The sequence below is a fragment of the Thunnus thynnus genome, chromosome 16 (genome assembly GCF_963924715.1).
Source record: "Thunnus thynnus chromosome 16, fThuThy2.1, whole genome shotgun sequence".
Taxonomy (NCBI): Eukaryota; Metazoa; Chordata; class Actinopteri; order Scombriformes; family Scombridae; genus Thunnus; species Thunnus thynnus.
The window spans coordinates 10,090,095-10,117,493 of NC_089532.1; the positions used below are offsets into that span (position 1 = coordinate 10,090,095).

The 27,399-nt window shown below is 40.0% G+C and overlaps 1 protein-coding gene and 1 long non-coding RNA gene across 2 annotated transcripts; one reads left to right on the forward strand and one right to left on the reverse strand.

Annotated features, from left to right (window-relative positions):
• Nucleotides 1–71: 71 nt before the first annotated feature.
• Nucleotides 72–15,456, forward strand: LOC137199900 (uncharacterized). Its single transcript, XR_010931870.1, has 3 exons — nt 72–182; nt 13,621–13,794; nt 15,032–15,456. It is a non-coding gene; the product is annotated as an uncharacterized lncRNA (long non-coding RNA).
• On the reverse strand, nt 2,843–25,640 carry palm1b (paralemmin 1b). Its single transcript, XM_067614505.1, has 6 exons — nt 25,255–25,640; nt 13,378–13,420; nt 11,924–12,004; nt 7,018–7,133; nt 6,410–6,480; nt 2,843–6,159 (listed from the first exon to the last, which is right to left on the reverse strand). The coding sequence occupies exons 2-6, from the start codon at nt 13,417–13,419 to the stop codon at nt 5,780–5,782; spliced, it is 690 nt and encodes a 229-aa protein (XP_067470606.1). The 5' UTR covers nt 13,420; nt 25,255–25,640; the 3' UTR covers nt 2,843–5,779.
• Between the last annotated feature and the right edge of the window lie 1,759 nt (nt 25,641–27,399).

The window sequence follows — 27,399 nt, forward strand, 5'->3', positions numbered from 1 at the left end:
GACAAGCCTCTGCTTGGGTCGCGATTGGGCAAGACGGCTATCATTTTGTGAAAAAAAGAAGGCCGCGGCAAATTTCCAGTAACAGCTAAATCATATCAAGTAGTAGGATGGGTTTTGATGAAGTTTTGTGTGATTAAAAGCCTACTTAGACTTATCAGCACGTTGATAAAATAGAAGAAGAGGTAAGCCTGCCGAGCATTTCATTAAAATGGGATTAGTATGGAATCACAGTTAAATATACGGGCCCTCATAAGATCTTATAAATATATCTGTCAGCAACATAAACAAACCTCAAACGATGAATACTAAGCATGTGAAAAGGGCACTGGCGGAAGATGTACTGAGCTTGTTTACTTGAGTAAAAGTATTTATTCCCTAGTATAAAAACACTCCATTACAAGTAAAAGTCCTACACGCAAAATCTCACTTAATTAAAAGTAGGAACTTTGCAAAATACGCCTGAAGTAGGCTATCACAAGTAAAAGTAGACTACTCATGCAGAAAACAATCCCATGAGAGTGTTAGATATTAGTATTTAATAGGATACAGTACCGTAATCTAGCCTAGTGCAATAACATTACTTGCCTCTGATTGAAGTTGCATAAAGTGGAAATACTCAAGTCAAGCATGACAACGCTACCTCAAAATTGTAAACCTCTGTACACTTTGAGTAGCCTAAATTTACGTAGTTTCATTGGTTTTGCCACTGCAAATGAGAGGAAAATCACTGAAGGATTAAGAGAGTTAACCTGTAGGCTATTCATCCCACACTGGTGGTCCAAATATTGTGAGCCTGATGAATCCAGTCTTAGCGGGTGGACAGGGAATTCAAAGGCAGAAAACACAAGCCTTTTCAATGTACAGTACAGTCCCACAGTATGTGCTTATTTATGATGCCAAATATAGATAAATCAGTTTCAGAAATGAAACTGGCAAAACAAGGATCAAGTTAGGAAAAGATCATGTACACAACATACGCAGTTGAAAATTGCAAAAATCAAGAGCACAATGAAACGACAGTGACACAAGGAAACATGTGGAAGAAGGCAATGTAGGGGTCAGTTGATGAGGTCAGCAATCGCACACTTAAATCAACCAAGAATCAATTGAACATGTGATATTGAAAAGTAAACTAGTGTTATTGCTGTAGGAAGCAAAACATGATAACATTATTTTAGAAATTCTGATTTGGAAGGCATCATGAAAGACGATCTAGCATAGATTATTTATTTATTTGATCCAAATTTTTCTCCTAGATTTTACTTTGCTTCCTATCTAGTGATTTACAATCCAGCCAAGTGGGTGGTATTGATGTACCAATATGCTGGCTTGCCAACTGCTAATTAATATGAAGAAGAAGAGGGAAATACTATACTAGAAAGAAACATAAATTTCTTTAATTCATACTTCATACTTGTTTGAAAGTTTGTATAATTATTTAGGGAAAAAAAGATGAGATAACTGAATGATAAGTTTTCTTGAAAATAAACACAGATAAAGTTGCTGACGACAGCTGTACAAAGTTTTAAATAGTCACGGATGAGGAAGTGTGTGTACAGTAATTTCTTCCTGGAAAATATGAGCCATGGACACCAGCTAGTGCTCAAACACCACCGATGCCTACATGTTGATGTCACTGTTTCCCACAGGTCTTTGGGGGCAAAAAGTTATTTTGGGGCAAATGTGGTGGATTTTAAAGGGAAATTTTGTTTGTGTTTCATTACATTATGTTCATGTGCCCATACTAATTTGTGTCTGGGGTCACTGGGGTTTACATTTAACAAACTAATCACAGAGCAGCAATTGCTGCTGTTACTGTAGCAGCAATTAGATTTTGCTTTACCCCCAAAGGGCTGATTTGGATGATTTATGCATGCCATACTTCAACCAATTTCTGTGGTGGGACTCCTTATCCCCTAAATGGGATTTTTTTTTCACCTTTCAAATTAATTTTGAATTAAAACTTCCATCTACTTTTTGTATTCCATGACTTTTATATTCCACTGGTCAAATCCAGGACATTTGTGTTTATGCGTGTGTGTCATCTGGAAAAGCATTGTCAGGGGTTTGACCTAAAAAGAGCACAATGTATTCCCTGTCCCGTGATGTGGAACAGTTATGCTCCTTTTATTAAATGGTAGAATCTGTCCAATTACAGAATATGCAAACTGAATATGCCACGTTGACGCTGGGCTCAATTGCTATTTATGAGAGGTGGCACTGCTGCAGCATAGAGCCATATAATTATAGCTGCACTGTTAAATAGTGCGTACCTGACCTCCCTGTGATGAACACTCTGTTTAAATGCCTCTAACTCTTTGCCTCCGTACTCTCTCTCAGGCACACACACAAACACAGCCTTACAGCATATTTAACAATATTTTAACAGGGTCAACTTCCAAAACAGTAGACGTATGCTCTCTAGTGGTATGTTTTAGGTAATGCACTTCACAAAAATACTGAAGCCATCTCACATCTGCAGTTCTAATGAGGCTGAAATCCCATTTATGCTCAATATTCTACTCAGTTTAATGTTTCCTTCCTGTCTTTAATATCCTCTCCTCAATCACACCGCTGACCTCAGTCTTCTACTTTATTCATTTCCCATAAATGATAGATATATAATTTTTCTCATTTTTTAAATCCAATTGTGTTAGTCCTATTGTAAATGCATGGTCTATCTGCATATAATTGTGTGTACGTCTCCCAGAAGGGTGTCCTGTACCCATCTGCAACTCCTATCAGCTAAGATGCCAGAACCGCATGCATAATTAACCATGGATTATGTGTATTTACAGTATGTGTACATTTGGTTAATTACATACACACTTATTTGACTTGCTGTAAACAAACAGTAGTTTTATTCAAGATTAAACATTTAGACGACCACAGAATAGATGAACAGGCATTGGTCTAACACAAGGTTGCTTTTTCTGCTGCTGTCCCGAGATGCACTATTAAGCAAAGCTTTATCTCACCAAGTGTACATGTATTTCTATGTATACATACTGTATGTATAGATATGCACATAGGAACTTGTGTATATACTATACATACATAGACTGTCAGTTGGTCTCCTGCATAAACTTTGTATCACCAATATGTTGAAAGGAGTTACGGAAAAAAAAGGTTTTGTTATATGTGTTGAATAAAAAAAAGTATTCGTCCAGTCACAGTTAAATCAATCAATTTTAAAAGAGTGAACTACTGGATACAGAGTTTTTTCAAGACACCAACAGTAGTCTGCATATTACCTATTGTCTTTATTTATAGTTTGTGTGAAAAATGATTATATTCTACCATATATGTGAAGTGACCCTCCAGAGAAGAAGGCAGTGTTTCCAGTGGGTCGTCTTGACCAGGAGCAGAGCAAGAAAAACCTTCTAAAATGGCGGCAGACAGACAAGTCCAACCAACTGAACCTGACAAAGGCACCAACAATACACAGATGTAGTCATCTTTTTTTTTTTTTCTTAAAAATACACACATCAAATACAATATACTGCCTTGCAAAGAGGCCATAGGAAAGAAAAAACATGAGAGTCAATATAAGAAACAAAGTTGTACAATTAGAGTGGAACTGTACTGTACATATGGAAAGCATAGACTATATTTCATCCGTCCACACCTCTTGTTGGCCTCCCTTGGAATGTTAGAAGGGATCATTTCTCTGGTGGTAAATGTAGGCAGGACTTGAGAGAAAATGCATCTGGCACTGAAGGTTGCAAAAGACTCTCTTATTCAACAATATGTGTATGCAGGAGGCAGTAGGTTCTCACAATCCCCCCCCCTTCACCAGCGATTTGAGTGAGAACGAGTTAAACAATAGTTGGTTGATGGAGAGTTAGATGAGACTCAGGATTAGCACCAAACTTCAGAGGTTTTTAAACTGTGTGTCTCCGAGCATAGAAGGTGGAGCTGTGGTTTTGACAATGGGGATGAAACAGTGTGATAATGAGATGATGGTGATAGTGGTGTGTAGGTGAATGAGAGACATGGATGAACCTGGGAGAGAGCAGAAACATTGGTGGCTTAAAATCACTGACCCAGACTATCTACAGCCTCTCCTGTTTGCCAAATACATAAGGAGACAAGGGCCAAAATGTAGTTCAATATGCTTTCAAGGCTTTGAATTGCTATAGGATATATGCATGGTTTGTCTTGCTAGCAACCTGGTTACACTAGTTTCACATGATTCCTAACCTTACCAATGCAATAATCACTAAAAAGCACAACCAAATTCTTTATATTGTTTCCTTAGGCTGAAAAGATTTCAGATCCTCAGAGAGTATAATTTGTGAGAAAAGTCTATTCAAATGCCCCCAAAAAATTTTCTTATTCTGTTCATCTATTCAAGTACTATTGGGCCCAGGTCTACAGACAAAGAGTCAGGGGTTAAACTGGGAGCGAGCAGGACAGAAACCAGCAGCCGACCAACACACAGTGAAATTACAGTATCAACAGATTTTATTTGGTTCATAAAGAGACAAAAAGCTTTTCTTTTTTTTTTTTTAATGGTGAGCTGAGCAAGCCCGACTCTCCTCATTATGGTAGAACGGATCCCAATTTAACCCCTGGGTTTACATTCATGTGAACGTGATAGCCTATATAAAGATCTAACAGTGACAAGACAGTCAAAAAAGTTGCAAGGCTTCATGCAGTGCTACCTCATAAGATTTACATTGATTCTACTGTTGAGAGAACAAAAGCATTTCTAATCATTGCGCAATGATTTGTCATGACTCTATCGACCATAAAGTAAATTATTTGCCTTATTTAAAAAAATGCAAAAGCTGTGATCTTCATGTACATGTGTTGCATACCATAACTATGAGAAACAAATGTGGTCAGTGGTCAGGCAATATGGTCAGTATTCTAATTTGGCTTTTTGTCTCCGTGCTGTTGATTTCTTTTTAAACATAATGCATACCTTTAACACTGCCAATTATATTTACTGATAGAAAGACCTGCGTGACTAAAGATATGAGCACATATGAGTCTAAGAAAGCACAGACACTTGTTATGATTGTAACGCAAATCTGGTAGTGCTTACAAGCTTACATGCAGTTAATGGTTGGAGATGATATAGAGAACCAAAAACAATAAATACATTGTATAAAACATAATTCCATATCAATATATTAAAATACTATTTAAAATAATATCTTAGACAATATTGCAATATGAAATTGACCGATAAATAGTTGATAGGCCTACACAGAGAAATATATATATTTAAGTATCTGTGTCCTTCATAGTTTGCTGTTTTGACTTAAGTACAATGATTTTAAGTTTCCAGATTTCCCCCAGTGGGTTGCAGTACAATCCAGAGAGCTAATACATTTTCTTTTTTTTCCCAACAATAATAACAATGAACTTACAGTACACAGTCCCATAATAAAGATATACATACTGAATACAATATAAATGTCAAGACAGAAAAATAGAAAAATATCAATAGAAATCAAAAGTCAAATACATATCAGAGAAAGTATACAGAGTAAAGTGTACTTATGAGTCTTTGTGGTTCTTGTTGTAGCTGGAGCTTGTATTGGCTCTCATTGTTGGTATATTGGCTGTGTAATTGTACTTCGGTTTTTGTTTTCTCCAGTCCTGACACAGACACACATTCTCCCACACAGACACAAAGGTACACACATCTGCAAATACAGACACATGCAATGGCACACATGCCTGCACAGGTGCATGTGTGTTCTCACCCACACACACACATGCCCACACACACACAAACAAGCACACACACACACACACACGCAGCTCACATGACCGTGCAGCATTTGCAGGTCTGTTTCTTCTCCTTTTCTTTTTCTCCTTCCTCCCCGCCCCCATTGGCCTTTTCTTTCTCTGCCATGCTCCCGTTGGGTGGAGCCGGCTCTTCTGTGGCTGCCTCTCCTCCCGCTTTCCCCTCCCCATCCTCGATCACAACAAACTCAGCCTTAACGTTGCCGTCCACCCCTTCCATTCCAAGAGACGTGCGGGTCTCCTGCTCCTCCTCGACGGTCTTGTAGCCCATGAACACCAGGGTGACGGGGTTGTCTGCACTAGCTTGGTCAGGACTGGGACCCAAGAGCTTGGCTTCAATCCCTGTCACCTCTCTCTTGGGGGTCTGACCAGAGGTCTGCACTACTCCATTCTCACCTATAGGGAGCAGCAGAGTATCATCAAGAGGTTAGGAGAGTGCAGAAGATAGAGAGGGTGGTCAGGGTAAGTCAGACAGACAAAGAAAGAAAGGAAATATTGTCTTAATGACCTCCGGCAGAGAGGAACAATTTAATAGAGCAAATGAAGAGGCTGTTAATAGCTCTCTTTCTCTTTCTGACACAGGTGTCCAGGCCAAGTTGCTATGGTTTCCTGTGTGATCATATGTTGCCATGGGTACTGAACTTACCCCCATTTTCTTTGGCCACACCCTTATTGGCTGGCTCCCCTGTCTCTAGTTCTTCAATCTCTTGCTCCAGCCTGGCTCAGAAACACACACACATGCAAAATGGTAATGTGTATATGTTGTATATTTATCTGCAAATTTTGAGTCATAGTATATGACCAGTTATACCAAAAATGATGACCAATAATATTTTCTCAAGCTGTATTTAGTAGCGACAGTGCAATATTGAAACATACAAAATACTGTCTTTACAGATTTAAAAAAAAACAACACAGTTATTGTTTTATTGTCAGTCTGGAATCGTATTTCTTTAAAATTTGTCTCGGTCTGGCTACTAAAATTGGATTATGTCACTTGTAATGCGACACATAACTGCCACATGACATCAAACACGTCATCAGCGCTGTTAGTTGGCTGTGGCTGCAGTTCAAAACATAGCTGCGCAACACCTCTGTCGCTAATGTTATCTAGTGTAACAGAAGGGTTCTGCTCCACGATCATATTGGTGTGGCTTGAAGAATGACAGGATATATTTTCATCCTTCCTGCAGCTTAAAGTATTCTCAGCAGTCAGTATCAACATCAGACTAATAGGAGTTTTTAGATGCTGACCTGAGGATAACTTGCTCCAGGAGTTTGGTCTTCACTTCATCCTCCTGCAGACGCTTCTGAGTCTCCTCCTCTGCCGGAGCTCCATCTAACAACCAGCGCTCCCTCAGTGCCTTCGACTGCAAGGAGACAAAACAAATAATCAACACGTTGTTGTATGTTGAGAATAAATAAAGGGGAAAAGTGATTAGGTAAAGCGGATTATTAACTTCCATATTCAATAAAATCTAATAAAGCAGAATACATTTAACTCTAACTGCCTCTGACACCTCAATAAGTTGGGTGGATGTGTGTGCTGTAATGAAAGGAGCTTAAGCAGGTGGAGGACCTTTGATTGTCTTTCATCAGGATCAGTTGATTAATTCAATAGCAGAACTTCAGTCTCCCAAAACACAGAACATTATCACCCCTTTCTCACTTGGACATCAGTGTAATTTCTTTCAGGAGAGATTAGTGACACTTTCATTGAGGCAGAATGACAAACCCTTTGGCTAATGTAAAACAAAAGTCTACCAGTGACTGCATCCAGCACTTCTCTGCTGACTGCTGCCACTCACTGATTCAGTCACACACTTCAACTGCTGCCAACTTGTTTGCCAAGTGGACTATGGCACCAAGCCAGAGTATCAGGGCTTCTGGCATTCACCAGAAAAATCCACACTAAGAAATAATTCTCCTATTATACTCAATTGAGCATAGGATTGAGACCTAGATAAGTCACTGAAAGATAAAAACAAGATAGTTCTAATCTTAAACCACAACGAATTGAATGTCTTTGAGAGCATAGACTAGATTTACTGCTGCTGAACTGGTAGGCTCATTATAATTACTTTAGATGAAACATTTTAACATTAATGTTCATGCAAACACTGAATTATTTAGCCCTGCTTTTGCTGCTTTTGGTCCGATATTACACTCGTTAATTGATTCTATGACAAAATCATTAAATAATTTGAAATATTAATTGAAATAAACATGAGAACAAAATGGTACATATATCTTACTCAAAGTGGGATTTTTCACTTTATTATTCACTTACATTCCACTTCTTAATCTCATTTTACTATCAATATTTATTTCTCAAATCAATTTCCAAATAGCCCTGTGTCCTTATCTTGACTCCCTTTCCCTCTCCCCCCTGTTCTGTAGATAAGATAGTATCAAAACAAATACTTGGCATGCTTTAAGTAAATATAACAGTGCCTCTTATTCGCAGCTGTTGGACCATGCAGAGAAAGACAACCCTGAGTGGCCATATGGAAATGTGGTAGAAAAAGCTCTTGTTTTCACGAGTTGGACTGAAAATCTGGACCTGTGCTTGATGTGAATTCCTCTCCAGTGATGCAACATGGATTTCTGCAGCAAAACTCCCCTCCTTTTTTTTTTTTTTTCCTTCTCTGACTCGACCCCCACCTCTTCCTCTCTCATACGCATCTCTATCCATCATAAAGTTCATGAACTTTTCGGTTTTGTGCACGGTATTATGAATCAGGTTGTAATTCTCAGGGTGTATCTCTGTCATTTCCTATCAGTGTTTATTTTTTTTATCAGCTAAAGTGATGGTTTTTCTTACTTTCCCAAAAGAGTAGTTCAGCTCCAGACAGCTGCACAGAGCTTTACAGTGCATACACATACATACAGTGTAATTCAACACTCTTCATACCCCAGACCTGCATGGTCTCTTGGGCACTGAATCTAAAAACTCTGCTTCCCCCTCTCTCTCTCTCTCTCTCTCTCTCTCTCTCTCTACTGTCTCAATCTTGCTCGCTCTCTCGCCACACCCTACTACCCCAAAGCCTGACATCATTTAATGTACTCACTCATGCGTACGCAAACACGCGCACACACACCAGTCTGGCACGAACAGTCGTAAAGCTGGAGCTGCAGTTATGTCTCTCTCCATTGTTCTTTGGAGTAAAAGCTGCTAACGTAGCAGACAAAGGGCGGAACTGTGATACACACACACACACACACACACACACACACACAGACACACACACACACACAACACACATCCAAATGCACTGAGCAGCTGTAGGGAGAAGACCTTTATTTCAAACTTCATTTTGCATCTTTCCTTCTACAATCTGACATTCCAAAACTTTTACTTAGCTTTCCAAAGGTAACATAATTCGTCCCCCGGAAGTTACTGTGCTTGGCTAAGAACTAGTCTTGCCACACAACCCCCCCCCTCAAATCCGGTTTTTGTATGTATAGAACAAATGAGATGTAACATGTTAATTAGTGAGCTTTAAAGGTCCTGGTGGTCAAATTTTGTTATCTTTGGAGAGAGTTAGGCCAGATGTTTCCCCCTGCCACAGTCTTTATGCTAAGCTAAACTGCTGTGGCTTCATATTTACCATACAGACATGATAGTGGTATCAATCTTGTTTTGGCAATAAAGCGAAACATTTTCCTTCGATAACTTTGATAAAGTATGGCAATGGTAAATTCATTGGAACATTACTCTTCATGTGCTTCGCATAATCTGGGTGTTTTTCCGTATTTAGATAACATAAGATGTTGCCATTCAGAGGTTTTAATTAAAGGAACTGCTAGGCTGCAGCTTGCATAATCATATCTGTCACGGCTTGCTAATTAAAAACAGAACTCCTATTAACATTTTCTGTGTTAACAACGTTATATTACCTCCTCTTACCCATTTTCGTCAGCACTGTGAGAGTGTGACTTTGTGTGTGTATGATCATGTATTGGTGTGATTTATTGGCGGGACAGGTACACCCTTATAAAAATGTGGTGTGTAAATGGAGACATTTATTGGGCTTTCCACATGAAAACTGCCTCTGGAAAAGGAACACTTACTTTGGTTTGCACAAAGGGCCTTCTAATGCTCCCGCACTGCATGACTACACTTACTCTCTCTGTCTATGTGTGTGTGTGTGTGTGTGTGTCTGTGTATGCGTGCATGTGAGACCAAAGCGGGGTGCTATGGGTGTAAGAGCTGTTTCCTGTTGGTGGGAGTGGGACAAAAATCTGTTTCCTCTGCCAAAGCCCTCTGCATTGTCTGAGGCTTCTGTGTTCTTATATACAGCAACACGCACAAAAACGAACACACGTACACACGCAGTACAGATACAAACATACAAAGGTTTGCTCTGAAAATAGAAAAAGTGGGAGCATGCAAGGGCAATAGCACAGGTCACAGGCACTATTACTGCGAACACACACACACACACACCCACGCACACACACATCTGCACAGGCACATACACACCACAACCTTTGCTCTTATCTGTGACCTGCTGAATTGTCCGGGGCTGAAATAGCTTTGATAGCGCTGACACATACGCTGACAAAAGCCTTGGCTCTGATATAATGAGTGTGTGTCTGCACGCATGCAGATCTGAACGTGTGTGTTCTAGGGAGCGTGTGTGTGTGTGTGTGTGTGTGTGTGTGTGTGTGTGTGTGTGTGTGTGTATAAACAGCATGTGGAGTAGCTGCTGGTGTTATCTGCTGTCCATTCTGAACATTCCGTGACAGCAGCAGCAAGGGAGTATATCACTACGTGGGACAGATAGATTTAAAAGGAACCGCTGAGTTCAGTGTAGGTAGGTGGGTGTTTAACAATGCTCACGTGCAGAGCATGATTCCCAAAAAAAAACCCACACGACTGATTGGCAGTATTTCTAGCATCTTGTTTCAAGTTCTTGTACGGGTTAGGGAGAGGTGGAAGAAGTAGTTCAGGTTACACTTCGCAAGAATTTTATCCATAAATACATCCATCTTATCAGTGTAAGCGCTCAAGCCCCTTTCAAACAAAGTGGTATTGGCATGTTCTCAAACGGTGTCGAATACAGCCAAATATGACAGTTCAGTCTCTGTCTGTCGACACCAGATGGTGGAATTTGTGAGTCAAGGTGAGGGTAATCATGAAAAAAAGAAAAGATCCAAAACAAAGTACGCACAAGCTACAGTTGCAACAAAATGAAAGCTAGGGTGATTAAAACCCTGGTACTGTTTTTATAGTAGAGACAGCATAGTATATTTTTTTTACATAAACCGGATGGGCAGATTTTTTTCCCTCTCTATCACGTTATAATAATAATAATAGCAATCCATCACACCCTTCACATTGTGTGAATGCACTACAGTACAATCTTCCTTCCTACGATGAAAGCTGCTAAGTACATCTACTTTCCAGCTGCTTTCTATCATTCTTTACTGACTCAGCTTGTTTATAAGTACATACATAATGAATAAGATCAATACAGTACATACAATACGATTATCTTTCAGGACATAAGTATTTGCAGAGTTGTGAGTGAGACTGAATATGTACACAATGAAGGAAATAACTTGCTAGATCCTTGTTCATTCAGGGACCTGATTTTTTTCCTGGAACTGATTCATGTTAGTGTCAACATCTGCTTACCTAAGGTGGAAATAACAGGTAACTGGTAAATTGAAAACATGTGTCCCAAGCTCACTACTAAGCACATAAAAGTGTTTTGCAAGTCAAGGTGCAGTGGACAGTGGGGAATGAGACAGTGCAAAGATTCATAAAAGCTCTGACCATGTCCTGTGCACACTGGCGATTACAGCTAAATATGGGGCTACTTTTTGCTTTAAAATCTGTAATACTGCCAGTGAGAACACACCAGTAATTGATTTTATTTGTTGTATATTACCTGCTTAAATCACAATGTAAGGCTGCAATAAAGAAGAGCATCACAACCACACTAACTGGTATAACTAACTAACTCACTGTCTCCTAAACAGCAGCAAAAGAGTCACAAACACCTGTTTTCAGACAGTATTTCACAGTTTTTCTAGATTTTATTTCCAGGTAGCCTAATAACATCTCAAGTATTTTCACAGGTACAGTAGTATAAATAGGGCATGAGCAAAATGTGCATGTGGAAGTGTGTGTGCGTGTGGTTGTGTGTACCTTGAGATGCTGGAGTTGCCGTCGGTCATCATCCAGCTGCCTCCTTTTGTTTTCAATCTCTGTCTGCTTCTTCCTTTTCTCCTGTTACCACACATGAATATCATGATTAATTAATATACCATGAATGAACGCCATACCATGTCATTAATAAGGCGATTAATGTGTCAATCATTTTCTTAAATAATCAATTAATCATTTGGTCTATAAAACACCAGAAAATAGTGAAAATCACCCCTCACATTTTACCAAGCATTGTTTGTCGGAACAACAACTAAGAAAACCGCCAAATATTCACATTCAGAATTGTGTAACCAGTGATTTTTTGGCGTTTTTGCTTAAAAAAATTACTAAAACAATTAATCAATTATCAAAATTGTTTTCTGTCAAGCAACTAATTGATTAATCTACTAATTATTTTGTCTCTAATTAGTACTGAAACTCGGTTTTCTATATCAATATCATTTTTTAATATTTTGAAAAATACCCAGACCTAGTCTTAACTAGTAGTGCTGATGATTTAATGGCAGCTTTTGGAGATTAAGTACATTTTTTCTAAATCAATGTAACTGCTTTGAGAGAGAAAGAGAGAGTAAGAGCAAATGATAGACATTAATGTATAGTTACAATTTGTGCTGTATATTTACAGGCACATATTACTCTATCAAAATGTCAAATGAACTTCAGGAAGCTGTTTGAAATGTTGATGAGACACCAAACTATTAATATTGGTATTGCTATTCTCTGGTTGATAATAAATATGACAACAAACCATCACTCAACTACTGTACGTTAAGCACCTCCTACCCAGGCCATATTGACAGATTTTTTAATAACAGAGTTATTGGGTTGTGAAACCATTCATAACCAAATTCAAATGTGTTTCAATCACTGCCAAAAATTGTACACATATATATATATTTTTTTAAATACATAAGAAACCTAGATATTGTGTGTCTAGAAAGATAGAGAGAGATCAAATGGAAGAGAAACACTGAGAGACAGAAGGACAGACAGAGGAAGACAGAGCTGTAGTTAATGCATTAGCTTTCAGTATCCTCTAATGGGTGAGGGAGATGGGATCTAAAAGGTTGAGTCATTAAGATGGGCGGTCAGATTTTGACAAGCAGGAATGATTTGTTGTTTCTACAGCCATCAGTGTGCACTGTGTGTGTATGTGTGTGCTGGTATTGCTATCTTTCTGAGGACTATTGAAACTAGTGTAGTGAGGACGTTTCTGCATTGTGAGGACATTTTGGCCTGTCCTCACTACTTCAAAGGGCTGTTGGAGGGTTAAGACTTGGTTTTAAGGTTAAGGTTAGAATTAGGTTTAGGTTAGGGTTAGGGTAAGGGTTGGGGTAAGGCATTTAGTTTGTGTACATAAATGCATGTATGAAGGAGAAGGAAGACAGTGTGTTGTGTGTGTGTATGTGTGTGCCTGTATAGAAATAACTTACAGCGATGGCCTGGAGTCTCTCCTCTTGTGACACCTCAGCCATCCTGATGGAGAGAAAGATTGAGAGAGAAAGATAAGAGTTACAAACACATCTGACCACCACCATCAGACATTACACACAGCGACAAACAACATTCCTTGACCGTAGCATTCGCTCACCAGCCATTTGCTTTCCAACGACTTCCCAGTGACTGAGGTTAAATATCTGTCTGCTTGCACTAAATCAGTGTGTCTTTCCTGTCAGGGAGAGCCAGTGAAGGCATGCTAATGTGCTAGCAGGGCGCTGCTGGAGATTCCTGCTCTAATAGGTTCCAGACAAGAGCTCCAGGATGGAGGATGGACGGAAGCAGAGCTGAAACCAGAGGGAAAGGACTGCGACTGCTGCTCAACTGGGAGGGAACGGGACAAAGCTATCAATGTATTGTATCTCCTTCAAAAATCATAATCTTACTAAAACATTGTCCATGACCCATGGAGCAAGTCGAACATCAGTTACAGAGAGCGAAGATATGTAATATAGGACTGAATGTGATAAGCAAGTAGGTGTTAAACGGTTTTAGTCGTGAAACTCCCAGGAAAGAAACAGAGCTCGCTGACTTGGACTAGAGTCTCAGGTTGCCTGTGGTTCAGCACCTAATGCTATTTTGTGGATGTGTAAAAAAAAAAGGGTGTTTTCAACAGATTGGAGGTGGTGTATGAAACACATAACATCTTAGCAGCAGTGTAACTTTTTCAGACCCAAGAAATGGGATCCTCATTTCTTGCTTACGCTGGTCCAAACCAAACTCTTATAAAAGAGCTATGACAAAATATCTCTACACCCCTCCCCACCCATCCGTCTCCAGCGCCAGATAAATGTGTTAGAACTGTTTGATCGTGTCACTTCTCCTGATGAGTGAACAGGACACTCACTGTCACAGTTAGAATTAGCTTGCATCATTTCCCAAATGAACATTCACAAAGCTTGGATTGTGAGAAAAAAAAACAACAACTCAGTATTTCATTACATCACATCCCTTCTATCTTGCCCTTGGTGTAGGGATGGTCTGATTGCTATTCTTTTTATTTCCTACATGAAGGCATGGAGTGCAACAACACTGGCTCTTCTCAAAACATAAAGAAGCATGCATTTTCTTCCATGCTTGTTAGATTACTATCTAATAAATGTATCTCTAGGACCCACAAAATCCACAAGGGTATGTTATGGAAGGACAATCTGTAAGAAACAGGGTTCACATTACTAGCTTTACTGTATGTGTCCAACAATGCATACAAACACTGCTCTCTGCTCTCCAAACAAACCACATCACCATCACATGAAGACCCTTCGGAGAAAAAGTAAAACCACAATCATCTGATCAACTCCCAAGTACACACATACTGTCTAGACGCATTCTTTCTAATTTTTGCTTTTCCCACTGATCCAGCACAAACAGGAAGAATGAAAAGACATCTGGCGATGGATATGGAAAGCCAACACTGTCAAAAATAAAATACACCTTGACTAATTATATCATTCCATTTCAAAGTAAGGCTTTAAATTCAAAATTACGTCATCAAGACCTTTAATTCAGGTACAGTTTCTGGTTACTGTATGTTGTGCATTGACAGGGTTTTATGGTCTATTTTCTCCCTAAATCTCCTTCCCTTCCCAGCCCTCAGGTTATAGTGGGAGCATGGCAGTTAGCTGACTGCGCATCTGGGAAGTCATCTGGATCAGTTCATCAGTGGTATGAAGGAGGCCTGGAAGCAGGACTCTGTCTTTATTAGATGACTGACCGTCCTAACCTGGGAAAGGTCACTGTGAGCATCAGCAGAGACGCGGCAAGACACACCCACAGCTTAGCTCTGACAGGCAGGAATTGCTATGAGACTGAGAGCAAGGACGGAACGAGTCATATGTTTTTCTTATGTCAATTGCTTCTGTTGGGTACCATGATTATGAAAACATTTTTTCCCATGAATAAACCAGTAAACACTGTAAATTGTGAATTTTCTGTTTTTTTGGAAACAGCTTAAACACAAAACTTCCAAGAATAGTAACAAGAAAGTTACATCACATGATCATCATCTGACTGGAATGTCAAAATATTTTTTTAATCACATAATAAAATAATTTGTGGTTTTTGAACATAGAATTCTATGTCATATTAACATTGAATATATATTTATTAATATATGGCTAATATAAAATCATCAGGTTACGTTTAAAGTCAGTTTTAAATTTCAAAATCTTAATCTCAAGGTACGTTGTAGACAATATGCAAGTTTAAACTGTATATTTCTTATGTCTTATATGTCTTGTTAACACAAAGTAACTGTACAGAGCTTTTCCTCAATAAAATAGTCTAACATTATCAAAAAGTATGACTTAAATCAGAAAACCATCTGATCAAAGAATTCAGTCAACAAGTCAACAAGTCTAATAATCTGACCGAGCATTCGATGCCAATTCAAAGTTAACAGCAGAGGTCCACTGGTCCAACTGGGGGTGAAGTGCACAGATTTTTCGAGCTTGTCCAACTATTCAAACCTAAATTTTAATGATAGCCGTGCTTCTCTAACCTCTAGGCTACTGCTCTGATGAATTTTTAAGATGTACTGGAAAAAAATATCTGTCCACCTTGTCGGAACATTGGGAGCATTTGTCCTGCTGCCTCTCTCATAAATTATGGACAAACAGGGAGAAAGGAAAGCAGACACATACTGTAGACAGACGTCTTCGCGGCATAGTCAGAACAGTAATTACATTTATGACAGAGAAAAGAGGACATCGAAGGAGGCAGGCTGTTACTCCAGCGGAGGCAAATTGACAGATAAATAAATAGATCAACAATATCAGTCAGACAGGACTAAGAGACAAAGTAGTCTTAACAGGCAGACTTACAGACAAACAACACACTAAAACTACAGATATTTTGTCAATACGTCAAGGCAGGTGCATGGCAGAAGAAGTCAGGGAAACAGACTAATGACTATCCCCATTCCCCGCTGAGTGCACTGCTGCTATAGCATTTCCAGGAACACATTAACTGCCTGCATAGAGCACCAGCATCCTCTTCTAATAGCATTGTGCTCATGGTCATCTGGCACCAGTAGTCACTTTACACACTCAGTATCTTCACCGAAATGCCCCAAAACAGATTACCTTTGTCTAGAGCCTACTGAATAATAATCCTGCTGAGCATCTTTTTTCAGGGATATCATGCTGACCTAAAGCCCAACCTGGATTTAAAACTCTTGTTTCAAAGGTGTGTTGCACCGAACCCAAATTAGATTCAGCACTCCCTACAACATTTCTGGGTTTGGTTAATTTTAGCATCTGATTCTTGCAAGTTTGTTACGGCTAATTGCACTAATGTGGTCTGAAAAGTCGATTAAGGAACATCATATTCATTATTTACGCTGCATAGTGGGAGTAAAAAGGTCAGCAAGTACATTCTGTACTGATCTTTACATGAGACCAGTCACAATGTGTGACTCCAGGATAGCCAAAGGACATCCATTTACAGTATGTGTCTATCTGTCGGCAGCAGTGGCAGATTAAACCAGGTCTCATAACCACTAATCTAGGATTATCTTAAACAAACACCACGGTAACCTGGAATTGGACACCGCAACAATCTGGCAGATTTTGATCTCACCTCCCACGCTCACACATATTCAGATAGACTGATTTGTTCAAAGCTTGTTTTTGTAGCATCTGTGCATAATTAGATAGTAAACATGTCAATGCACAATGCCTGAGCTTGTCTTACATTACAACCATATGGAGTCTCTCTTCTCTTCTGTTAGCAAAACATGCAAAAAGGAACAAAATTAATGACTTCTACAAGGGAAGTTATTAGAATCACTCAAGAAACATTTTAATTTTCAACTGATTTAAACACTGAAAAACTTCAAGGGCTCTCCTTAGCTGGTTGGCCAATTAGACCCTCTTGTTAAACAATCAGAAACCAGAGAGACAATTTCTCACAGCCAGAGTGGTTTGTTATAAAGCCAAACATGTGAGGCAAGACACTCACACTAATTTTACACTGCTGCATTTTAAAGTGCGGTTGAAAAAAATAAACTTCCCAGTTATACAATGCACATTCTAATAACCTATTTCGAGTCCTTCTTGCCATGTTGAGGGATAATGTGTTCACTCAAGTGATAATTCATAACAGCAAAAACCTTTTAACTGGTAGCCATAATGAAACTCCCCAACATGCACACACACTGTCAAATACTGACAAAAACACAAGAAAATAGATGCAATTAAATCACTAAGTAGTTACTATTGTCTGCTCTTAAATTCTGGAAAGATCCAAGATGTGAACAAGATAGCAATTTCTAGCAATTCCCAAATGTATAAGCCTGTACAGACACACACAGCAACAACACAAACACACACACACAACACAGACATACAAAAAAAACCACAATCTGGCACAAAAATGTCTCCACTTCAGAGAGAATGATGATTGTGAAAATAACTCTTGAGCTTAATGACCCAGGCCCTGCATTAGAAAACTGAGACTCTGGAAGAGGAAACTAATCTCAAATCCCCTTCACACTCACTGTGTTGGAGTGGCACTTCTTTCTCCTTTTCTCTACTCCCCACTTCCATGTCTTCCTTCCTTTAGGCCAAAAGAGCACAGGAACAACAATACTCCTCCCTGACTTTCTGCCCGGCCACACACACACACACACACACACAAACACACTTTTCCCAGGCCGTGCACACACACCACACACGACTCCTCTACCATTACACATGCACTCTGCATCCTTCTATCTGAGGCACAACACAAATTGTGCCAAACATAAATAGTACGGTGCCAATAAAAGCTGGAGGAAGTCTGCTGAGGTCACGTTAGTGTTTAAGGGGTCAAAGGGTAAAACTTCTTTCCCCAAGAGGTCGCCCATAAAAAACAACTCTGTCAGTACAGAAGAGCGTGAAATACTGTGTAACATCCATGTCAAGAGGACAAATGAGAAGCCACACACAGACTGAGACACGTGGGGTGAGATAATCAGGTCAGAAAGGAGCGTGAGTTAGCTCTGACGTGACCCAGTGTCAGCATGACACAATAGGCTACTAAACTGCAATTACATAGTGTGTTAAAGATGATTTCTTTTTAAATCAAGATAACTTAACCCAAGTTAACAAAGACCAACATAAACTCTTTTAGAAGTATTGTTTAGCAAAGCTCCTTTCCAAATTAAGACAGAGAGGATCTGCATTACTCAATTTTTGTAACTTTCTGTAAGTGACAAACCAACAGCCTACTTTCTGAAGTGATTTGCTGGGCAAGGCTCCAAACGCTTCTTCCTCAAGGACCTTCATTAGAACAGCAAAGGAGAGGCATGTGGTCTCCGTTTCCCAATAGTTCCCAATAATTTTCCAGTAGCATGGCTGGAGATGTGGCTACCTTTTTAGCAATGTAAGAGCAATATTTTCTGTATTTATTGATCTCTGGTTCCAAAGCCTATTTTATGCTTTTTAACACTTTGAGTGTGGCCACTCTAAAGGTTAGGTTATGCTTGAAGAGAATTACTTCATTTGACATCTGCAACCACATCTGAAGGCAAAAGTGTTTATTATACCTGTTCTGAAGGAACACAGTGAGATATGATGCGATTTGTTCAAAATTGGGGGGCAAACTTTTGAACAATCTTTCCTTGAGGACATTCATAGTGTTGCACTTGGTTGTACGCATGAAAAGTTATGGAAGTAGTAGAACTTGCGAAATAAGTTCAAATCCAGTCTTACTTTCTCATCTCTGCACATCTGTCTAATCGCTGCATGAGGTGGGCATGATTGTTGAATAGTTGGTTTTGGAAAGGTACAAATACTGTCGGATGCAGCTGAATGTCTTCTGAAGTTGGAGAGGATAATGTTTAACCATCTGATAACCACTTTTTTGAAGCATACTGATGCCTTAAGGGGCCTGTATTCTCCATCAGAACTGCTGGTCAAATAGCTTCGGAAACCTCCTTGCCTGATACCTTTCCGTCGAGATTGTGTTCTGATCAAGCATAAACTGACTCTTAAAGTGCAACTTTTAGTAACCTGCCAAAGAACTTCCACAAACCTGTTTCTTGTTCTACCCCTCAAATACTCTGTGCTGAGACAATGTCTCCATCCGTTTACTCTTCTTTCAGGATTCCTCCTCATTGACTCGCCTCATGCCCACATTTCTTCACTTGACCAGACTCAACCTTCATTACTTCTGCAACAGTAAACCTTTACACTTCAAATCTGTTGAGTCGTGGTCTTTGCAAGTTAATTTTTTTATACCAGGGATTGCTTGCTGAGTCTACAGCTATTGTGACACTTTATTGATCCTTGTGTTTAGACTACTGCTGCTGCATGGAGGTCAGAACACAGGTTCAGCTTGTAGACTGTACATGTACACAGGGTCTTTAATGTCACTGATAAGTCTCTGATGGGATGTTTTGAAGCCTGGACTTTGATTCACTGCTATCATCAGAAAATCCAAATTTGGGCAAAAGGGTGAACAGCAAACACTACAGCTAAGAGTAATATAAGGACTCACCGATACCCATTCAGGTGGATGCAAGTCTGAAGTTGGCTGTGACATGAATGGATTCCTTGACGTGTATTGCCATTCAAGAACGTAGTTGGTTGTAATGCAGGGTTCATAAATATCAAATAACCCCTGCTTACTACAAATCCCCTAGTAAACAATGTGTTCTTATTTTGTTTTGTTTTTTTTGTAGAAGAGAAGGAGCTAAGTAACACAAAGACAACATAGAGAAATGACAAAATGCAAAGGTTCAGGAGCTTCTGGCCATCAGAGGAGAGTAGGAGATAAAGTGACAGACAACCTGGCATGATTGAGGATTTGGATGTGTATAGCAACGTAACAAAGCTGCTAGCTGAACAAGGCTACAGTCGCACTCAGAAACAAGTAGAGAACAAACAGTAAGCCCTGAAAAAACACAACATGAAGTTCAACAACCACAGTAAAGACTACGGGGTATGGGGATGCATGGAATGGCTGTACTAGCTACTATACAAAGCGTGCAAGAAGTCAAAAGTTATTTTGGAGACAGCTTCTAGTGGCCATTACAGGAACTTCATGTTAAGATACTTTGCACTAGTCGTTGCTCGCAACAACACAGCAGCCCTGCAACTGCTAGTTTTACTCTATAGCACAAGGGTTTGGATGTGCATGCTCTGGATGAGGGGTTCATCTCCCTGCAACATGTTTTTGTTTCACTTGCTTTCATAGTTTTGCTTTGCTTGCTTGCATACACTAACACACATTCACATCTGGGAGCTCACAGTCTTCTACTTCTGCAAACCTCTTTCTTCTTGACACCAAAGAGCGGCATTGGTGCAACTGGATGTCTGCTTTTTGTAGGAGTTTGCTCACATGCCATCATTTGAATGTATTGATCATACGTATAGACATTGCAATACAATTCCAACATTTGATCAGGCATTGCAATAAAAAATCTTGGGTGAATACCCAAATTGCCTAACTCATGGTCAGCCTGTAATACATTACAAAGATGTTGCGCAAATGCCTGTTTGTGTCTCTCATTATCAAGGCATTTCAAGAAATTAGTCAAGTTAAACAACAATTAGTAAACAAGAGGATAATGCTTCTAATCCTTGAATTTTACCTCAGTTACCTCAAAACAATTTCATAGCATTTGCATCAGCGTTACTTGCTAACAGCATTGCTTTTATGTTTACAGACAGTCCATTTCTATAGTATACTGTCTCCTGTGTCCTAGTGTGCGCTCTCTGCCTCTTTGGTCAATCAGCAAACTCTATACATCCGGACATATGAAGTCTGTGGACTTGCATTACTATACCAGCCTTTCAATCTTAACACAGGAACCATTAGGCCAAATAGGTGCCTTCCCTTATGGCAAGATCTCAATCCCCACTTAAAGCTCTCAAGAGGCTCAGGCATTGTTTATGTAAGTATGTTTTTCTAATATCTGTCAGTTCAATCTTTTCTGGGATAAACGGTTTCATTTATAAGAGGACAAGATCATATATTCATTCTCCTCCTTCCCCTTAAACCAGATGTCAATGTCCGTGTGTGTGTGTGTGTATGTGTGTGTGTGTGTGTGTGTGTGTGTGTGTGTGGTGTCAAATTCAGGTTATCAACAGTGAACTATCCCTCTCTGCTGCTTATCAATAGTGCTTTTGATATCATCTCTGCAACAGCACTGATGATCATCATATGAGTGTGGGTGTGCACATGTTTTGGGAGGGGTGCATAAAAACACACACACACACACACACACACACACACACACACACACACACACACACACACACATATACAAATGAACAAACACGTACTGGTGAGCACATTTCCCTCTGGGATTAAAACGACTTAGTGGCTAAAAATGACAATTTATCAGAAGACAGACTATCTGCTGAGAATATGGTGAAAAAAACAAATCCTCTCACGCCTTATCTGTCATGACAAAGCAGCAAGGAAGGGGTTTGTAATGAGAGAAAGTCAGAAAAAAAGGAAAGAAAAAGTGACTATCCAGGAGGAAAAGAGGAGGCAGAGATTAATAGAAAGAGAAAAAACACAGAGACAGAAAGGGCAAGGTGGATTGCACTACATTATCTAATAATATCTCACATCTACTATCTGCCCAGATGTTACTCCTTATCAGCCCGTATGCTTGCTGAGCAAGCTTTCACTTCCACTTCCTCTTTCACCATACAATACCATCTTTCAGCACAAAACAGTGACTTTAAGAGTCTCTGAAATGCATGTCATTCATTTTCCACAACTAGCTTACTGATCTGATTTTATGACTGCTGCATAAATGGTTTCTTAATGATGGCAAGGTCAGTGAGGGTAATTAGAAAGATCCATCACTCTAGGGCTACTTGCTCAGGGCAGAATATGAACCCATGAGATGCCTGCTGTTCTCTACTAATGATGCTTTACCGACCAGTTCTGCCATTGAATGCTAAAAAATTGCTGTCATGCAACAGGGGTGGTAGAGCTAAAATCGTTATTGCTGTCACTTCAAATGTAGAAGTTACCTTTAACCTGCCAGCCTTTTCTTCAATAATGTGTGGGCTGCAAGTTGGTGTGACAAATAAACTTTTTTTTGCATTTATCAGCAACAACAATGCAGTGTCTCTTGGATGTCCTTTGCTTTTTTAAACTGTGTTTATCAGGACAATTTGCTGGGTGAGTGTGCTCTTTTTTGGTAACAGTTTCACACTTTACTCTCCAGAGCACTGCTCGATGTGACCAGTTTTCTCCCAGTCTTGCTCCCTGAGGATTTCTGTTGGAGCAATCAGAGCTTCAGACCTTACTGAAGGGCACTTTGACTGTAAAGTAAAGAGTCTTCCTCATTCACATTTCACCTCATTTTTCACTGACAGTCCAAGATTAGGATAGAATGGCCTTCCAATTACCAGCCCATTTCCCCTATCTAAATTGGTGAAAGCTGATCCATCCCAGTGCCCAAGCCTGCCAGGCCAGGAGACAGTCATCAACACACACAATTTACACACACAAACACATGATCCATCTTTTCGTTTCTCTCATACATGCAAAGACAGATGAAAAATGCACACACACACAATGCTGCAAACATACAAAGACACAAAACAATACAAAACCACACACAGAAATGGAGCTGTCCAGAGCCATGATGCCAGATGATGACATGGGTGGACAAGACGAGTGCTGTCAGCTCTACTGCAAGTCGCTGACACAACACAGGGCAGCCAACCGGACATAGACCCTCAGCTCACATGCAGCCTGACTGAGGCCTATGGTGGACTTAACATGTCTCACTCGTACAATAAAATGACAGAATAGACAACAAACAGCAGCTGGAAATGTGGAACTGTCTTTTGTCAATTAACTTCTTTTATCATAGCATGAACATGTCAGTCTTCCTTGGTGACTACTTAAAAGGCACAAAGTGTAATTTCTGCCCATATTGTGATGATTTGTACGTTTGATATTTTCAGTTTGAGTGCTGTTTTGGGATGTATTTTTATTGATGATGTATGTTATGACAAATTTCCACTCTGTTGGAAAATGAAACTAATCTAAAGTAATCTAACAATATAGAGGTTGTGATCCACAGGGAACCAAATTAATGTGATTTTTTATCGTCCTATATGTTCCCTGAAAAAGCTGGGGTCATAAAATGTTTCAATATATATTATAAATTATAAATATGGTCATATCTTGTACTTTTCCGCTACATTTCTAAAGCTTGAGTGTAACTTTGACACTGTGCAGAATGTGGCAACAGAGAGTCCAAAAATGTTGCCAGTGGTGAACACTTTGCCATCTAGTTGTTACACCAAAACACATCATTCTTGCACTCGTCTTGACCTTACAAAACACGCCCTTAAGAAATGGCATCGAGTCACAATGTCCCCTTTTCAGCATCATCTTTTTGCACTCACATGAGTACATTCACACCTGGGATAAAATGCCACAAGGATGCACAAAGTCACCTCAGAAGGATGGGAAGTGAATCACACTGTACCGCACTTATTTTCCCACGTATGTCCAGGAATCAAACAGGTGTCATTTAGCTGAATAAAACAAAGACTCGATGTCCTTTCCGTGTTTCGAGGACTCACTGGCTTCCCTCTGAAATGTAATGGGTGTGTTTTGTTTACAGACTGAGCTATCATCACATCACTCGCTGGTCTTGTCAACAAAGATGTTGTCCTCAACAGTCACGACAGTTCACAGGGCAGAAACCCACAAGAGAAACAATGGACACAAGACCAAACAAAAACACACTGTCCCCCACACCCTTTGTCCGTCCGTGCCTATACCTGCTGTGATCAAACATAATTACAAAAACAGAGTAAAATTAATGGAGTTGTTCCAATTGATATTGTTCTATTCAGAGACAGGAAGAGAAACAGATCCAGAATACACACACACACATGCCTACGTGATATTCGGAGAGGATGGAGGAGTCAGACTATATCACCAATGGCAACCTGAGCTGAAATTAATTTGAGCTAAACTCAGTCTGTTAGGGATGCACAGTCTCTTTTCTCTGCTATAAACCCAACTGCTTGGTCCACTGCACAGTGTAAATTCCAGACAGGAGTATGTAATGGCCAAGGTTTATCAGCTCATGCGCGCCATGTTGGAGCAGACTGCTCACATCACAACACACCACAGAATACCCTGTTACTCTCTCCTCCACAGCCTGTAGCCAGTCAGCATCTCTCACCCAGTGCAGTGACGGCCGTGCACTGGTGGCGCCACTGGAAATTCACCATCGGAGGTTAAAAAAAAAAAAAAAAAAAAAAAAGACATCTTAACTCTCATCCTGAAACGCTCTCCTCTCAAAGCAGATCGATATTACATGATGGATCATCAAAGGCATTCGCGTAAACATGTCGTCCTGTTACACCTGTCGGCCTGGCTGTATCATGGCTTAAACGGGCCTCTAGGCATGTCATAAAGGATGTTGACATGACATAATAGTGAGGCTAATTTTCACCTTGTTATTCACCACCAAACCAGCGCTTGATTTGATTTTGGTCATTTATTATTAATGTATGTCCCTACAAGGATGCTGCGCCTCTTGTGATTATAGTTGTAACCTCATATTAATGCAACGACCGTCACACAGTGTTTACAGTAAGGAATTACACTAGCAACACAAAGATACCGCCACTATTTTTCTTATTTTTATTTTTTCCATGTCTCCATCCTTCTGTCCCGCTCTGTCATCCCATCCTGTCCGAGCGAAAGGATGCTGCCGGGCTGGAAGCTTAAATATTGCGCCGCTGCACAGCCAGCTCTGGACAAATCACCAAAAGCAGGTCAGCCAGAGGAAAACACGGGCGCAACCACCGCACACTGTAAAAATCACGACTTACTCAGTTGCCTTTCGCTTTCCCGCCGCAGAGATCTTCCAAACAGGGTGTCTTCTTGTTTATTTCTGAGCGTTAATTCGGGATACTCTAACACCCTTTCCTCTCCTCCTCTTCCTCCTCCTCCTCCTGTTCTTCTTCTCCTGGCTTGGCACCCCTCTTGTTATTGCTGAGGTGATGCCGCGGGCAGCCTGCGCGCACAGCCCGGCAATAATAAGACCCCGATGGTTTCCTCTCGAGCGGCAACGACGCTAGACGGACTTCGCTCTGCTGCGCGTCCGCACGGTGGAGATCTCATGGGCTGTGGGGCGTCGTCTGAAGCAGGTTGTAGTCTAGTTAGTGTACGGGTGAGAGAGAGAGAGAGAGAGAGAGAGAGAGAGAGGGGGAGAGAGAGAGAGAGAGTCAGAGTGGTATGTGAAGGGGAGTGGGAGAGGGGAAAAGGATACGCCTCCCTGCCTTGCGGAGATAAAGGGGGCCCTAGCTGGCTGCGCGTGTTGACTGAGATATGGGTCCTCCTCTCCAAACGGGGGCCCTGCTGGCTCTTCTCCAGCCTAATCATATGACGTTCAAGGAACCAGGCTGTGTGCTCCGAGCCTGTACGAGAGCAGTGTACGTGCAGCCTAAAATTGGGATGAAATCCAGTTCTGTAAAGAGAGGAGGAACGACCATTTCTTCCAGTTCTACTGTGCCACTTCTCCATCTAGTGGCGCAAAGGTTCAATGTCACGACTCATACAAATGTTTTTTTTTTCATTCTGTTACATAAATAACCTCAGGCTACAAGGCTGAATGGCTTTACAGCCTAAAGCAGTGATTTTCTACGCCCTTTTTATTTAGTCAAAATACACTGAACCAGTCACAGTGATGGAAAATAAAACATTTAAACTATTTTGGAGTCGCCTATTATCAGTTTTTTTCTGACCCAAATTATTATTTCACATCTGCATCCTCAGATCAAAATATGTTGCACCTGCACTCAACATCCAGCAGGTGGTGATAGTGTTGCAGACATGTTCTTTGTCATTCCACGTTTCCCTGGAATGATCCAATAACTATCTAATAATGGTTATTGGATCAAGAAATGTTTTTTTTTAAACATCCAGCAGGATTCATATATCATGGATGTTGTTTTAGAATTGACCCGTATTCAAGGAAAGTGAGGAGAACAGACACACATAATCCTCCATGTGTCATTGGTTTATTATAAACATAAAGGGACAAAACTAACATAATGTCATAAATGGGTTTTTTTTTCAAGTTTATTTTATTATATGGTTTTCTGTCATATAAATGATGCATCATTAGTTTTGCTTTTGCAAATATTGCAGATGATTGACTACATGTTTATGTTTGGTGAAGTGTGTAACCACAGTCTTGCATTGCCCTTCATATTCACATTCATGCAAACATGTAAAGTAGCCCCTGTAATTTGAAAAAAACAGTTTATTAAGTGATTGATGTATTTCTATTAATATCAATCTTGCACACTGTAAGCATCAGGTGCATATCACCGAGAGTTAAAGATTGCTTAATATTTACCTACAGATGTCCGGTTTTTCTCATTTTGTAAAGTGTAGTCTGTGTGATAGAAAAAATAAATGTTTCAATAACATTTCAGTGACAATATTTCAACATATAGTTAGGTACTGCTTCACATTGTAATATAGTCACTGAAGCAAATGTTATAGGTAACCATGGGATCTAAAAAAAAGTTCACTTTTCAACCAGATTGAATCCAATTTAGATGTTTTATGACCTGCAAACTACCAAATCAATGCTTACTGGGCTATTATAACTCAATAGTGTATCCTAAGCTTTAAAAATGGTTATGGTAAAATGGTTATGGTAAAAAAACACAATGACTATTTTTCAACAGGTAATCATCCTGCAGTCTACTTGCATCTGCAAACAAAGAAGACTGAAAAGGTAAAAAATCAGAAGCTACCTGTGGCTAGTTATTTTAGGGAGTAGGCAGCCCCCATGCCAACACAAGCTCAGAGTTTGAAAGGTGAGGAAGAAAGTCGCAGCGGGGGATCAGGTTGGTGTGTATTGTCGAGGGGCGGTGGGGGCTTAGAGAAAGGTGTAGGAACAGGAAAGTGGCTGAGAAGATTTGGGAACTGGTGAGAGAGAATAAGCAGGATTTTAACCCACT